The following is a 15,478-nucleotide window of genomic DNA, read 5'->3' on the forward strand; positions in this document are numbered from 1 at the left end:
AAGAACACGGTTTAAATTTGTGTAGAGTATTCAGTATTTTTTGTTGTGGTTTTCTCACTACTCTCTAAAACTGTGAGAACATTCAACATTCTTTCCCCTGCTCAGTAAGCAGGTCTCATGCAGTTAAATGAAAATGATGTATTTTACCCTTGATGTTTTGTTAAAACGACTGAAAATGGGAGAAAACCAAACAGAGTAGTTCCTGATGAAAAGACCCTTAATTTCTTCACCTCCCTGGACAAACAGGGTTATCATATGGTGGACAGGCTCTTACAAAAATGTCATGAACCATCTATGGCCCTCAGGCTGTAGCTTTTGACCTTTATAATGCGGTTGCCTGTTTTACGTTCCTGTCTCCTTGGAGGCTGGATGTTCTCGGAGGCTTTGTCCTTGACACTGGGCACTGCATGTGGGACTTAGTAGATGCTTTATATATAGATTGACTAATGAGTGAATGCATGAGTGAACACATGAACGAGGGCTCGTTATTTGGAAAAAAACCTGGCTTCTTGCCCCTTGTACCCTCTTCATGTAAAGTTGACTTCCCCTGCCTGCATGTTTATAAAACCAAGTAGTAGAAAATCTCAAAAACCTTCTACATCCCATAACATGCAGCCTGGCCAACAACTTTCTGGAAACCACCCGGGCAGTGCGGTGGGGGAAGGAGGGCAATGTACCTGGCTCAGGCACCTTTCACGGGTTTGGAGCGAAGAGCTTTCAAAGAAGGTGATCGACCCAGGACCACTGTCCCAGGTCCCACTTGAAGGGGAGCCCCCACCAGGGCCCGGGGTACAGGTGCCTAGGGGTGCATGAGCCAGAGGTGTTGGGAAAAGAGGTGTTTGTTACCTGTGGCTGACTCAGAGGCACCCGATGGGCTTTGAAATAAGCGTGGGGAAGACATGGGCACCGGCCAGGCCTGCATTCTCTCACAGCCCCAAGGGCTTCTCTCTTCAGCAAAGCAGTGAACAGAAACTGCTTCCAGCAGGACAATGCTGTCCTGAAAGCCCCCCCGGGGCCAGCTGGGGATGGCTCCGGCCATTCCTGCCTCGACCCTGCCCCCTAGTGGAGTAGCTAGGTGCAGCCTTCCGACCGTCCACACTGCTCACGGAGCACTTGCCCAGGGTGTGCCAGGCTCAGTGCCGGGCACCCAGGAGGCAGGAAAGGGCAACCCGTCCCTGAGAAGCCCCACAAGAGCTCCTCACTCTTCTTCTGGGGGCCTTGGCAACCTGGGCTCAACTCCACTGCTATCCTCCCAGGGAGTGAGGACCCTGCCTTGTTCATCTGAACAGCAGGCACATCGTAGACGCTTGGTACACGTGTGTGATGGGCGGGTGGAGGCATGAATAAATGAATAAGGGAGCCGTGCAGCAAGGTGGTTACAAGTTAGGGCTCTGGAGGGACACTCTGGGGCAATAGACCACTTTCCAGCTGCGAGATCTTGAGCAAGATTCTTAAGCTCTTGGAGCTTCACTTTCCTCATCTGTGAACTAGGGATGACATTAATAACTGCTCCCTAGGGCTGCTGAAGGATGTTGACATCACTGTCATTTTACAAATGACGAAACAAACTCAGAGCAGATGAGCACGGCTCCAGGTTCCAAAGCTGGGAGTGGCAGGAGGTTGGGGGATTGTCAAATGGGGCCCCCTCACTGCCGATGACATGCCCTTTCTGCACATCCCATGCCCTGTTCACCAGTAAACTGCACACACTCTTAGAAGAGAATGGGATCTGTCTCCTTCATCAAACGGGACGTTTCAGGTATCCTGGGCAGTCCATCGCACCGCTGCTAGCCTCCCGCTTTCTGTTCCTATGCCTATTGCTAAGCATTTTTGTAAAAATGAAGTAAAACTGATATGCAAAGGTCAAACTATAGACTTGCCTCTTCCCAAGTCAACTTTCAAAGAGCTGAAATACATCATAATAAGTTACCACTCACCTTGAAATGTTATCTCAAAAATACATATGAAACATTTCCTACAGGGGCTTTATTTTTTTTCCTTCCCAATTTTAATCAGCTTAAGTTTGTCCAATAAGTATGATTGAAGGGATCCCTTCGTCACTGTTCACCTGCCTACTGATAACCCTGTTTGTCCAGCGGAGTTAAGGACTTAAGGGTCTTATCATTGGGAGATACTCCTTTTGGTTTTCTCCCATTTTTCAGTCATTTAAACAAAATATCAAGGATAAAATACACCATTTTCATTTAACTACACTAGATCTGCTTGCACAGCAATTGTGTCACCCTGATGAATCACAGAATGCGGTATGTCCTGCAGGTCTGCGTGAGCTGCGGTCTGAAAGCGGCTTAGTGGTGTGGGTGGGTAATGCACATGGGTGTGGGTTGTACAAGTCAGATGTTAAAAAAGCAAGATGGTCTAAAATCCCCACACTTTTCCCTTATCCCTGCCCAGTGTTCTAAGGCAGTGGTTCCTATTTCTGTAAAAATCCCCAAGGGTTGCTGGTCAAACTACGGATTCCAGCCTTCAGTCTAGAGAAACTTAAGGCGAATATTCGAAGAGGGATCTAGGAATCGGGTTTTTTTCACTCTGTCACCCAGGCTAGCGTGCAGTGGTGCAATCTCTGCTCACTACAGCCTCTGCCTCCCGGGTTCAAGCAATTCTCCTGCCTCAGCCTCCTGAGCAGCTGGAACTATAGGCATGTGCCACTACATCCAGCTAATGTTTGTATTTTTAGTACAGACAGGGTTTTGCCATGTTGACCAGGCTGGTCTCAAACTCCTTGACCTCAAGTGATCCACCCTCCTCAGCCTCCCAAAGTACTAGGATTACAGGTGTGAACCACATGCCTGGCCCAGGAATCTGTATTTTAACAAGTTTCACAGGCCAGTGATTCTGAAACTTTGGGGCATTCAGAACCATCTGGAAACAATCCCAATGCCCAGGCTCCTCCCAGGCTCCTTAGGTTGGGATCTCTGAGTAGAGTGTCCGTTAAAGTCCCAGGGTGGTTGTACTTTGCAGTGAAGTTTGGAAATCAGCATCATAGTACCTGAGTAGTTAGGAGGGGTTGCTGAGGAGGGAGAGGCATGGCAGGAGGAGTCTCAGTGGGGTAGGTGGGGCCAGGTGGGCTCAGAGGCTGCAGCAGGCAGAACTGAGCAGGACCAGGCTGTGCCTGAGCAAGCCCTGGGCATCTTGCCTGCAGAAGCATCGCGGAGTGGCCACCACCTGTGTCTTCCCCATAAACACAACGGCATCTGCAGAGTCTGTTTCCAGAAGTACATCATAAAAGAGACTTTTATGTGAACATCTGCAATTTGGAAATACCAAGGTTGTTTTTTGTTTTGTTTTGTTTTGTTTGTGTTTTGCTTTGTTTTGTTTTGTTTTTCCCCCTCCTCTGGACTTTCCTAGACAACATTCTCCTTGGCTTATGATCTTTTCTCCTTTTTGCCTTCTTGGCTTCTGTTGTTGGACAGAATGATGCAGGCTCCATATGACAGTGTGTTTGCAAAGATCATTTTCTCTATCTGCAGAATGGTCCCAGTCACCCCAGTTCAGGTGGTTCATGGTGGATAAGAAGATAGCAGCCAGGACTCTCTGGGGACTCTACAGGACAAGTTATGGGACAGGCTCCTGCCTATGGCTGGGGAAAACAAGCATAGGTTCCAACCCCCAAGGAAAATGAGACCCTGGTAGAAACCTCAGAGGGTCCCAGGGGCCCAAGCAAGCATCCTGGGGTTCGAGGATGAGCCCCAGCCCCCAGAAGGAAAGTACTGTTTGTGAGATCCAACAGAAACCTCTGGGAAAATGTGCTGGTCTTTTTTTTCTATTGTTTAGCCGCGAAGAGATTACTCTAAACGTTCATTTTCTCCTAATTACCTCTCTCTCCCAAACCCAGGCAAGTCAAGCAAATAGGTATTTGTTTTGCACAAATACCTATTGCTTACACAGAAATGGGTTTACCGTTTTTATTTTGACAAAGACCATACTCTCATTGTCCACTAAAGATAAGGGCCAGGTGTGGCTTAGGGGCCCGAGCTCCAGGGCTTCTTCATTGCAGGGCACCACAGCTGTGGCATGGGAGTCCCGCCAGCAGCCAAATCAGGGTACTAGAGGCTGGGATGATACAGCTGGGTTACTTATGGAGTGACAGCTCTGACCCAGAGGCGCTACACGTTTTCTTTAGGATGTGTTGGTGTTCTGGACCAACAGAGACACCCCCAGAAAGGCCCCAGACCAAGCATTCAATGTCAGCGCACATACATGTCCCAGACGTTCCCCCAATGACTCCCCATCATGATAGGCCTGGGTGCACTGAGGAGATGCACTGAGGAAAGGGTGGGGCTGGTGGTACCTGGGCCCTTGGATGACTCCGCAAGTGGATGTGCAAGGAATGGGGAGTTAAGAGCCCACATAGGATGCACAGACAGAGGTGATGTGGAAAACTCTCATCTCCCTTCTCTGGCTGAGCACTTCCCCCACTCCTTTTTTTGGGGGTGGAAAAAAAGAGTCATTCGGTGAAAAGAGCTGCAAACCAAACTTAAGGACAGGTAGACATGCCATGCCATCCTAGATGTTGAAGGAGCTGATGGTGCGCACGCGTGTGTGTATGGTGTGTGTGTGTGTGTGTCTGTGTGTGTGTGTGTGTGTGTGTGTGTGGGGGGGGGGAGAGAGAGAGAGAGAGAGAGAGAGAGAGAGAGACCCTACACTGGCCTTCCAGACAGCTGAAGCCCCAGTGAGAAGGCTTCCAGGGATGCTCAGAGGATGCCTGCCTCAGCCTGCCTGGGGCCGAGGGAGGCCACCATTGGATGGGTACAAGGTCCCAGGGATCACTCTGGAATTAAGGTCCCAAAACAAATTGGGAGGTTCTAAGATGTCACCTCGCCACCCCTACACCCCAAGCTACTGCCAGGGGTTCTCGGACAAGCTTTTTCATTAGAAGCTGATGTCATTCACTATAAATGCCACCTGCCCAGGAGGAGTCCCAGTGAAAGCCGCCGTGGCACCATGCACCTCCAGTTGATCAGGGCCCCAGAGCAGCTTTGGAGTGGAGCAGGAAGGTGGAAGTGAAACTGTGACTTTCGTAATGATTTCTCAGGGAGACGTGGAGACTGTAAGCACAGGCTTAGAGTCCAGCACTTCAGACTGGAGTCCTTCTGCCTTTACCTGCTCATACAGGGGCAGATGGGGAAAGGAGTTCTAAGATGACTCGCAGCGTTACAACTCACCGACCCTCCAGAAGTTCTGGCCATGAGACCCCTCCCAGCCCGCACTTTTCAGCAATGAGCAGCATTTGTTGTCTCCGGAAGCTGAGTGTTCACGCACTAGACCACCCGAATGGCAGCTTAGGCTGGACTTCAAGGGAGAAGCCGGGCAGTGGGCCGTTATCAGCTCAGCTTTGGCAACAACAAGAACCCTGAAGGGACAGGTACCCCCACACAGGGACCCAGCTATGTCTCAGGATCCCGAAGCCTCTCCTTGAGCTCCCAGCCCCCATGAAATATTTGTTTTGCTCAAGATCTGATGGGAGCATGTCCCCAAAGTTCGTATGTGCACAGTGTTCCCTGGGCAGCGATCAGAGGCAGAAGAGTTAATGGCTCAAAAGCTCTGGACAAGGCAGACCTCGGTTCTGTCCCTGACTACCTGACCTGTGTGGCCTTGTACAAGTCATTTAACCTCTGTGTGCCTCCGTGTCCTCACCACTCAGGGGAGCATTAGCAGGCCTGCCTTGTGATTTGCTAGGGGATTCTATGAGATAGTGCATACAAAGTTCTCCATATAGTATGAGCCCTCACTCAGATCTTAGGTATGTTGATTGTAAGGGCCTGTGAGTTTGTGCGTGCAGGGGAACAGATGGGCAGCATGTGGTTTCTACTTTCAAGGGATGACAGATTCGTTGGGGAAATGAACATGCACTCGTTTATTCATCCTATCAACAGATGCTTATTGACACCTACTATGTGTCAGGCTTTGTGAGGCTTGATGTCCCTCTACAACTGCCAGCCCAAATAATTGTCTAGCCGCTTCTTGATTACCTCCACTGATGGTACAGTCACTACCTTTCAGCTTTTTTTTTTTTTTTTTTCCATCAGAAAATTCTCCCTCATGTACAGTAGCGGGAAAAACGTGAGCTGAAACAGATCTAGATTCAAATCCAAGTTCTGTCGCTTACTAGATGTTGGGCCTGGGCAAGCCACTTTACTGATCTGTTAAATGAGAGTAATAATACCAGTCACTGTGCAGAAGACAAATGAGATCAGCCAGTCACTAAGGGCTCGGGCAAGACTGTCACCCAGTGGTCATCCGAGTGATGTTTTGCGATAGATGGACTAGCAGGAGGAATTCCAGCTGTGACCTCGTTTGATGCTCACTTCCAGTCATTTGGGAGCTAAGCAATGGTAGCAATGCCATTTTACAGAGGAGAAGACAGGCTCAGAAAGTGAACTCCCAGAGTGACATGAACAGTGACAAAGGCTGGACTGGATGCAGTGTGGTGTTTCTAAAACACAAGTCTAACCCTGCCACCCTCCTGCTAAAATCCTTCAACAAACCATTCTTCTAGACCTCAGCCCAAAGCAAGGCATTCGAGGTCTTCCTTGATGTATGCTGTGCCTTGAACCCATCCTCATCCTTCCTAGCCTTCACCTCCTCCTGCCTGCACCCTGCACCCTACACTAGGCTCTCCAGGCTCCAGGCACTGGCACTGGCACACGTTGCCAGCTCAGTGCCTGTGCACCTGAGGGTCCTTGTGCATTGGGTACCCTCTCCTCCTTCCTCACGGATCTATTCCCACCTGCTCTTCAAAACCCACTCCCAGCGCCTCCTGTCTTGGGAAGCCCTCTTTAGCCCCAACACACACACAGCCCAGCCACTCCCCTGTCATCCCACAGGCAGGTCTGCTTGGTTCTCACACTGCATCCCCAGCACCTAGTGCTGCACCTGACACAAAACAAAAGCTGACTACAGATGTGTTGAATAAATAAATGAAAGGGAGAATAAATAAATGAAAGGGAGAATGAATAAATGAGTGGACATCATCGTTAGAGCATTGATTGCACTGAATTGTGATCATTATTTATGTGTCTATTGGCCTCGCTAGGTGGAGAGCCAGTCAGGGGCTCTGTCTTATGCACCTTCATCTCCTCCCAGCCTGGCACAAAACCTGTGCATAGTAAGGATTTAAGAATTCTCTGTCCCTAGAATGACTCAGTCAGTGTGCACATCCCCAGCTGAACTGTCAGTGCTGGAGGGCGGAAACCGCCCTCGCGCCGGTCATCTGCTTTCCCTCGTGCTCACACAGAGAGGCGAGGCTTGGTCGATTATCAGGAGTCTGGACTCACTAGTGGCCTGCAGACACATACCCTAAGTATGTATCCATGCTGGACATACCCCAGGTATGTGCCAATGCTGGACAAGGCAGCTGGTGCTCAGAGGCTCACACACCACCCAGCAGTCCTCAGGCCCTGAGGTCCAGAGGTTTTTCCCCTGCACAGATCTTGTCCAGCGCCTTCTCCCCTGGCCTTAGTCTGGGAGGTTTTCTACCACTAGATGGTGCCAACTGCAAAGGCTGGCTCAGCTGACTGCCCACAGCCCTTCCTCCTCTGCCCAGGGATGTCATAAGGGGCTCCCCTGTCCAAGGGAGGACTTCTCTGCAGCTTCCCCTAACCAGCTGTGTGCCCTGGCACCTCCAGGCACTCAGAAAGGAAGCTTCCTTCTGGGCATCTTTGACTTGGGATGTAGACAGGATGGATAGTGATCCCAGGAGTGGGATACCCACCCGGTTCCAGCCCATTCCAGCTCAGCTCAAAGTGTCCAGATCCCCAGCTCTGTTCTGGGCACAGTGGGGTCAGGGAGGACGCACAACCAAATGGGTGTAAGAGGAGACAGACTTCTGTGTGCCATGTGACATGTGCCAGGCCCTACCTAGTGTTGCCACATCCACAATGCCCCTTCACCCTTCCAACTGGCCCCAAAGGGAGATGAGCGTGATTGTGCCCATATCACAGATGGGAATGCTGAGGCTCAGAAAGATGAAGATGCTGTTCCAAGGCCACATGGAAAGAACTTCTGTCGGACTGTTTCAGGTTGCATGTTCTTTTCTTGACACTCAAACTTAGTGTCCAGAGGAGAGGTTCCGGTACATGATGCCTTGAATATCAAAGATATCAAAGCCCTTTTAGCCGACAATCCCCCATCCATCCATTTCACCATTTAACACACATGAAGCCCTACTGTGTGCCCTGTGGTGTGTTTCAGGCGCACAAGAGATGCAAGGCTCGGGCTCTGCCCTTTCCAAGTTCACATTCCAGTGAGAGAGGCAAGGGCAGGGAAGGCTTCCTGGAGGCGAGGGCATCTTTATTTCCTCTGCCAAGAGCATGTCCTGAGTGTGGCTCTCAGAGATGGTCTGCTAGTGCTCGTGAGGCTCTGAGGCTTCTAGACTCATGGCCTAACAAGGAGACGTCTCTCCCCAAAGTCAAAAAGAGGTGTGTGTGTGTGTGTGTGTGTGTGTGTGGTGTGTGTTTACTGATTTGGAAATGTAGGGGTTTTCTTGCATCCTGTTGTGTTTTTGAGGAAACACAAACAAGAGCAGGCTAACTAGTGCCTCCTAGGTGAATGCCACCCAGCACTGCCAACCCCGAGAGCTCTCTGTTCCCCACCAGCAAGGCCTTCCCAGGCCACGTGGCCCACAGAGCCTTCCTCCCTGCAGGGGGCCGCAGGCAAGATGTTTTTTGCCATTCTGGTGTCTGGGCCATAACAGAGAAGCTACCCGTATGTTCCCAGTGAAGACTGGCACTGTGCAGGCACTTTGTGGGGGCCTGCCCCACCCTGCCCTCACCCCATGGAGTTCACAGGCATTAACCTCCAAACACACACAGATATCTAATTTCTGAGGCTGCCTAGCGACTTAAGGGAAAGCAAGGCACACGCAGGTCAGCGAGTCAGGAGAGTCTGCCCAGAGAAAGGGGCCCCAGGTTAAAAAGATAGGAGGGCCTCTAAGCCACAGGGAACTGCATCACAGCGGCCTTGAAGTAGGGAAAGGGTGGATTTGACCAAGTCCTGAAATTAAGCTTAAAGTCGGGTTTTGTCTGTTGACTTGCAAGGGCTTTATTTATCGCATCAATATTTACTACATTTATTATGCGCCAGGCTCAGAGCCTAGACAGACTAATTCAGAAATTCATCTGAACCACTTTCCTCGTCCCTGGTCCTTCAAGGTGCGAGAGTGGACCCCACTCTCCTGGGCAGAGCAATTACTGCCCTGGTGTTCAGAGAGCTTCCATTCCTCCTTGGGATGCCCAGCACTTTGCACAGTAAATCCCTCGAGTTGTAGTAAATCACCTCTAATACTTGCCTCTCCCATAAGCTGTGGATTCCCTAATCATAGGGACTTTTAAAACTTATCTCCAAATGTCTAAAACTTAAGAGAGACTATGACCTACCTCTGCGAATGTTTGTTGAGTGAATGAAAGAACCCAGAGGAGGCAAAAGTAAAAGCTGTTGCAATGAGAGTTAGGAGATTAATGTGCACCTTGGCCTTGCTGTGAACTGTGTCATCCTGGGAGTGTCCATCTGTCTCTTTGGGTCTTGCTTTCCTCCCCTGAAAAGGAGGAAAGAATTTGTCTGAATAGCTCAGCACTGGAACCTGGTGTTCAGAGTGGAAAGCAGATCTGTAACCCCACAAAGCAGGTTCCTCTGCTTCCAGATGGAGGAAGCAGCCCAGAGCCCAGCCAGCCCCCTGCCCCAGCCCCACAGAAGCCCTGGTTTCTCCCTGCTTACTTCGGAACTCAGGCGTCAACGATGGGAAATGCTGGGCAGGATGCTCCATGGCCTGCCCAGGAGTAGAACTGACTCAAAGCCTGGCTCCAGCCCCCGCTCCTATGTCTTCAGGCGATTCTCTTCCTCTCGTAGACCCAGGTCTCCTTTGAGATCGAGCAGAGGGCACAGATGGGATTCAGGGGGGCAACCAGATGGGACGGCAGGTGATGGGAGCTGGAAATAGTGGCAGCTTGAAGCTTCTGCACTCAGACACCCGGGCATCTCCATCTGCCATTCCTCGGGCCTGGGCAGCTCTTTGGGCCTTGGTTTCCCTTCCCAGCTGGCCTGTTGTTATGTTCATCATATTTGCCAAAATAAAGATGAAGCTGTTGGCTGGGGGATGGGAATGGGGATGCTGGGGAGGAGTGCCAGTTGGTAGCATGGAGTGTGTGTGTGTTGGGTGGGGGGTCTCATTGCCCTGAGAACAAAATAAAAGGGCGCCTCCATGCAGGGCTGGTGCTGGCAAAGGAAGCGCAACTCACTCCCCAAGGGCTGGGGCCCATGCAGCTGCCAGGAGCTCTAAAACTGAACACCTGCCGCTGCACCACGACAGCCCTTTCCGGATACTCAGCGGGGAAAAACATAATAAAAGGTCAGCGGGCCGAAACTGGTGTTAAATAGGAGTCCTCTGACTCAGAGAGGCCTTAAGAACTCTTGATGAGTGACGGAACTGGCCCTGCAGGTCCTCAGAGAAGAGACATGGGATCCGAGCCCCGCACAGCCACATGACTCACAGCCAGCTTCCACCTGCTCAGGGCCTCAGCTTCCTCCCTGTAAACTGAGGCCACCTCACTTACCTTGGGGCCGCAGGGACAATCACTCAAGAAAGGAAAGGAGCAGGCGCTGAGGTGGAATTGCGGCCCCGCCGCTGACCAGCAGAGGGATTCAGGCAATTGGTTTAACTTCGCTGCATATTGGGTTCCTCTGTTCTATTTGTTTTATTGAATATAAAGGAGATGTTTGGCTATCAAAAGCATGATAGAAAAAATCATTTTCTGAAAACTTTTTGAACAGTATGAAGACAGGAATGCAATGGCAGGTCCCTTCGGGCATTGAAACCCCTGCCTCAGCAGCCCTCCTTCCCCTCTGCCCTTCCCCTGCAGGCCCTCTATCCAGCCCCTACAACCATGGACTTTACCCCAGCTCCACTGGAGGACACCTCCTCACGCCCCCAATTCTGTAAGTGGCCATGTGAGTGCCCGCCGTCCCCACCCCGCTGCCCGCTGGGGGTCAGCCTCATCACAGATGGCTGTGAATGCTGTAAGATGTGTGCTCAGCAGCTTGGGGATAACTGCACGGAGGCTGCCATCTGTGACCCCCACCGGGGCCTCTACTGTGACTACAGCGGGGACCGCCCGAGGTACGCAATAGGAGTGTGTGCACGTAAGTGAGTCCCTCCATACCTTCTGACCAGCCCCTTAGCACCCCCAGCTCTGGCCCCAAACCCCCCTCCCTTGGCACCCCTACAGCCTTTCACCTGGCCAGGCTTCTGTTCAGCAGGAGATACACCCCATGGTCAGAGGCCAGAGGCTGGGCCCTACCTGGGAAGGGGAGGGAAGGGGAAGGGAAGGGGAGGGAAGGATGCCTGCACTCATCTCGCCTCTAGAACTTTGCTTTCTGCTTTATTCTCAGTCCTGGAAGCACATTCATGTCTGTCCCCAAGGAAGAGGGAGATGCCATGAAATACCTAAGCCTGGTTTTATTCTCTTAGTAGTAGGACCTTTTAATGAATGCCCGTGGCCTACTAGGACACACCAGCATACTATAGAACTCCAAATATTTTGGTAATATTGTAAATTAAAATAATATGGTTTTAAAAATACAGTAGCCTTGAAAGAATGAAAACCAGTAGCCTGCAGTCATCCCTTCCCAGCAGCTACCTACATTTCTCAGTTACTACAGTCATTTTAATTTTCTAGTTATTTCTTCCGATAGCTACTACTATAAAATACACCTTCTGCTATATCTTAATTGCCTTGATATATCAATTTTTTATAATCTATTAATATTCTGAGATAGTTGATGATTTAGCTCCTCAGTATCACCTGATATATCCCTACCTTCCAAATAACATTGCCATAATGTTTGGTTATACAATCATCAGTATTTACAATATTATGACTATGTAAATATTGTTCACTGCAGTATGAGATCATGTACTTGTTTGAATTTCCTTCCTTATGATGCTTTTTGTTTTTCCTGGACTTTCTAATGGCCTTTGCTTTTTCTTTATTCTTGGTCTATTATGATATCCTCCTGTTTGGAGGTGGTGGTTGTTGTTGTTGTTGGTTATTGTTTTCTTTGGTCTTCAAGTGCTCCATCATGGGTATTCTGTCCTTTTTTGTTCCAAGACACCTCCTTTATGAAACTTTCTGACCTCCTGCTTCTCTCTGGGCTTGTACTCCCTTGAATTGTGTAAGCATTACCCAAAATACGTGACTCATCAGATTCAGAGAGGTAACTAGGTATTATGATGCAGCAGCCTAACTTCTGAAAACTTCCACAAAGTCTCAAACCCAAAAGTTCCCTTCTTCCCTTAGTGCTGAATCAAGTCTTCCCCTTAACTATGACTCCGTATACACCCCATCACATAGTCACACACAATATAGTCTCTCATCCTCAGCTAACCATTATATTTTTTGAGGTGGATTGTCAATGAGGGTTATGCACGTTGTTTGAAGTCAAACAATTATATTTTATCTGAACCTCATGGTTAATTTATGACAGTTTCTTCTCTTTTATCATTGGTTCATGCTTCAACTTTCACACCAATCCTTTTGTCTTTGTCTTTCTGTGAATAACCATCCCACTTCTCCTATCTTTCTAATTTTTCTTCTTTTACTGAAACTCGTTAGCAGCCACATAAAAGTTACGTTCAAACAGAACTTGCAGCATCACCTGCTCAGAATCATCTGATGTGTTGGTTATAAATGTTATTCCTGAGCCCCACCCCAGACTTGTTGAATTAGAGTCTCTGGAAGTGGGAATGAGGATCCATTCCTTTAACAAGACTCCCAGATGATTCTCATGCATGCTAAAGTTCAATAACTGCTGCTAATATACTGTCAGTCATCTGTTCCCTCCCCATAACCCAGGTAGGGAAACCTGGCCTGGACTTCTTACACTAGAACCACCTCCAGTTATATAAGCCTGTCTCATAATTTATTCCCCCTGTGAAAACTGTTCTTCAAGGTCATTAAAAAGATAATTCTGTTCACTGCCATTGCACTAATCTCTAAAGCTGTATTGAGATCTTGTCATCTGCCAAGCACCACTCATTTATAGATGTTCTGTCATGGATCCAAAGATTGTGTGAACCCAGAAACTGCCTGTCCTGCCTGCCTTCCCCACTGGTGGCCTGGAAAACCCCCTTCCCTGTCCTCACCCCCAATCTCTGCATCTTAGGTCCTGCCTTGACCCAGTACAGCCCCTAAACTTCCCAACACCATGGGCTTCTGTGTACTTCCTTTCCTTTTATTTTAAAAAAACAAAAACTGTAGGGCAAAGGAGATTCTAATAGATTTTACACTTACCAATGGTTCCCTGTTCATGAAGTTTTGCAAGCAATGAGATAAATGAAACTAACCAGGAGCTATAGAAATTCTCAGAGGCTTCAAATGTTCATGTCCATTGCCAAATTCCAAAAGAGAGCTACCATAAGCTTCATAATAAATTTTTAAAATGTATTTAATACTAAATTTTTTCATTCAGATAGTTTCTCACCCACCCATTACACTACACACACACACACACACACACACACAGTTATACATATACACATCACACACATATATGTGCCCACACGTGCACACACACACAACTCACTAGTGCTCTATTGAACATGTTCCCAGAAGTGCTACCATAGTGTCTGAATTCATGAGACCCTAATGCAGGAAAGAAGAGAGTGTGGGGTCTGCAAAAGAATACACCTCTGGGCCAGAGGGTAAACAGAACAAAGGGTTCCTCTAAGAAACAGTCTTTCCGCAAATGGTCAGCTAAGCCAATGGACAGTTCCCAGGACAGGCTAATTCTGTCCTTGAAGATTTGCATGTAATTAGACCAGAACAAGGCAGGTAATAAAAATGAGCAATCGCAACCCTGGCTCATATAACTCAAACAGAGTATGATGGGTACAATGGCAATGTGGTGTGTGCAAGCCCTGGCTCTCAGAGATCACCCTACTGGGCCCAGCCACTGTGGCCAAGCAGAAGAAAGCTAGATCTTGTTCGGCATGCTTAGTTTTCAAGAGAAGCCAGATATATGGATTTGTGTATGATTTGTAAACATTGGCAATAATTCAAAAATATTTTTAAAACCACTCTGTGGGCCAAACTAAATACGTCTGTGGGCAGAGGGTGACCTCTGAGTTACATCGTTTGGCTATTTCAGTTGCACAAACACTACTCAATGTTTAAATGAAGCTGGGTCAGGCCTGAGGGCAGTGTGGTTTGGTGGAAGGATTATGATATTTACAGGCTGACAGGCTTGGGTTTTAGATCCTGGCTCTGCCACTTGCTAGCTACGTGACCACATGCACATCACTTAAGGAGCTTGATAAAACCAACCCCACATGGTTGTTGCAGAATAAATAAGGAAATGCAAAAAAAAAAAAAAAAAAAGATTGACTGCTCTTCGGCTTGGCTTGCGAGGAAAGTTACCTCAGTCTTATTCACAGTCACCTTTAGAGGAGGGAGCAGGTCTAGCTCCCTCCCCTTCTAGTATGGGCCTAGATTCCCCATAGTGAAGAGTGAGGGAGTAGTAAACTCATGCAGGCTCTTCGGACCTAGACAACTGAGCTGGAATCCTAGCATCATTATCACTCACTAGTACTATGACTTTAGGCAAGCCACTGAACCTTTTAAGTTTCAGTTTCTTCTTCAAGGAAAATGTGACAAAGTTATATCTCTGGGTGGTTTTAATGTCAAGTGCCTGCTACATGGCAGGAGCTGAATAAAGGGTAGAGCTCACCCCAGCTCCCATCCATCCATCCCTCCACTGATTCTTCACACAATAAACATAGGTGAGGCAGCAAACACAAACAGAGCTACAACAAGGTGTGACCCACTGTCCCTGTTGAGAGTGGGACTGACAGTCCATGGGAGGTGTGGGAAGGGAGGCAAAGCCCCGATGGCAGAGCAAGTTGACTTGAATTCCTGAAAGTGCTTCAGTAAGAGGAGAGCTAACTAGATCACACCTGCACTGCAGATCTGAGATTAGATAACAGGTGGTGAAGGAAACCCAACTGGCTTCACCATCTCGCCTTTGATTAGTTGGAAAGTGAATGAGTTGGCTGACGGGACTATCGGCAGCCATCATTCATCCCACTAGCCTGTGGTGGGCAGGCTGGTCAGAGCCAATAGCAGCACCTCACTTCCCCATCCAAAGCTCCAAGGAGAGAGACTGAGCACCTTCTAGATGCAGTGGTTTTCAACCTTAGCTGCAAACAGGATTCACCTAGGGAACTTTAAAAACACGGAGATTAAAAAGTAAAAATAAAAATTAAAACTACGGAGATCAACAAAGGAAATATACTGACACCCAGGTCCACCCCCGTATTCTGAGGCCTGGCATGAGCATCACAATTTTTAAAAGCTCCCCAGGTTCCCCTGGGGTTCCCGTGTGCAGTTGGTGGGGAGAACCACCGTACTGGGGACTCCAGGCATCCAGCACTGACCTCTCCCTCCAAAGTCTCCACATACAGGGGCAG

General features: G+C 48.8%; 1 protein-coding gene across 4 annotated transcripts in view; it reads left to right on the forward strand.

The window, feature by feature from the left end:
• The window catches only part of CCN4 (cellular communication network factor 4), a 40,883-nt gene that overhangs the window by 11,632 nt on the left and 13,773 nt on the right, over positions 1-15,478 (forward strand). For 2 of the 4 annotated variants that reach the window (XM_005564118.5, XM_045398732.3), the window contains exon 2: positions 10,875-11,154. The exons of 1 other annotated variant lie outside the window; for it this stretch is intronic. In XM_005564118.5, coding sequence (XP_005564175.2) covers positions 10,875-11,154 — 280 coding nt within the window. The remainder of the gene's footprint in view (positions 1-10,874; positions 11,155-15,478) is intronic. One more of the 4 variants, XM_073999498.1, reaches the window with a different exon arrangement.

This window comes from Macaca fascicularis, chromosome 8 (genome assembly GCF_037993035.2).
Source record: "Macaca fascicularis isolate 582-1 chromosome 8, T2T-MFA8v1.1".
NCBI classification, from domain to species: domain Eukaryota; kingdom Metazoa; phylum Chordata; class Mammalia; order Primates; family Cercopithecidae; genus Macaca; species Macaca fascicularis.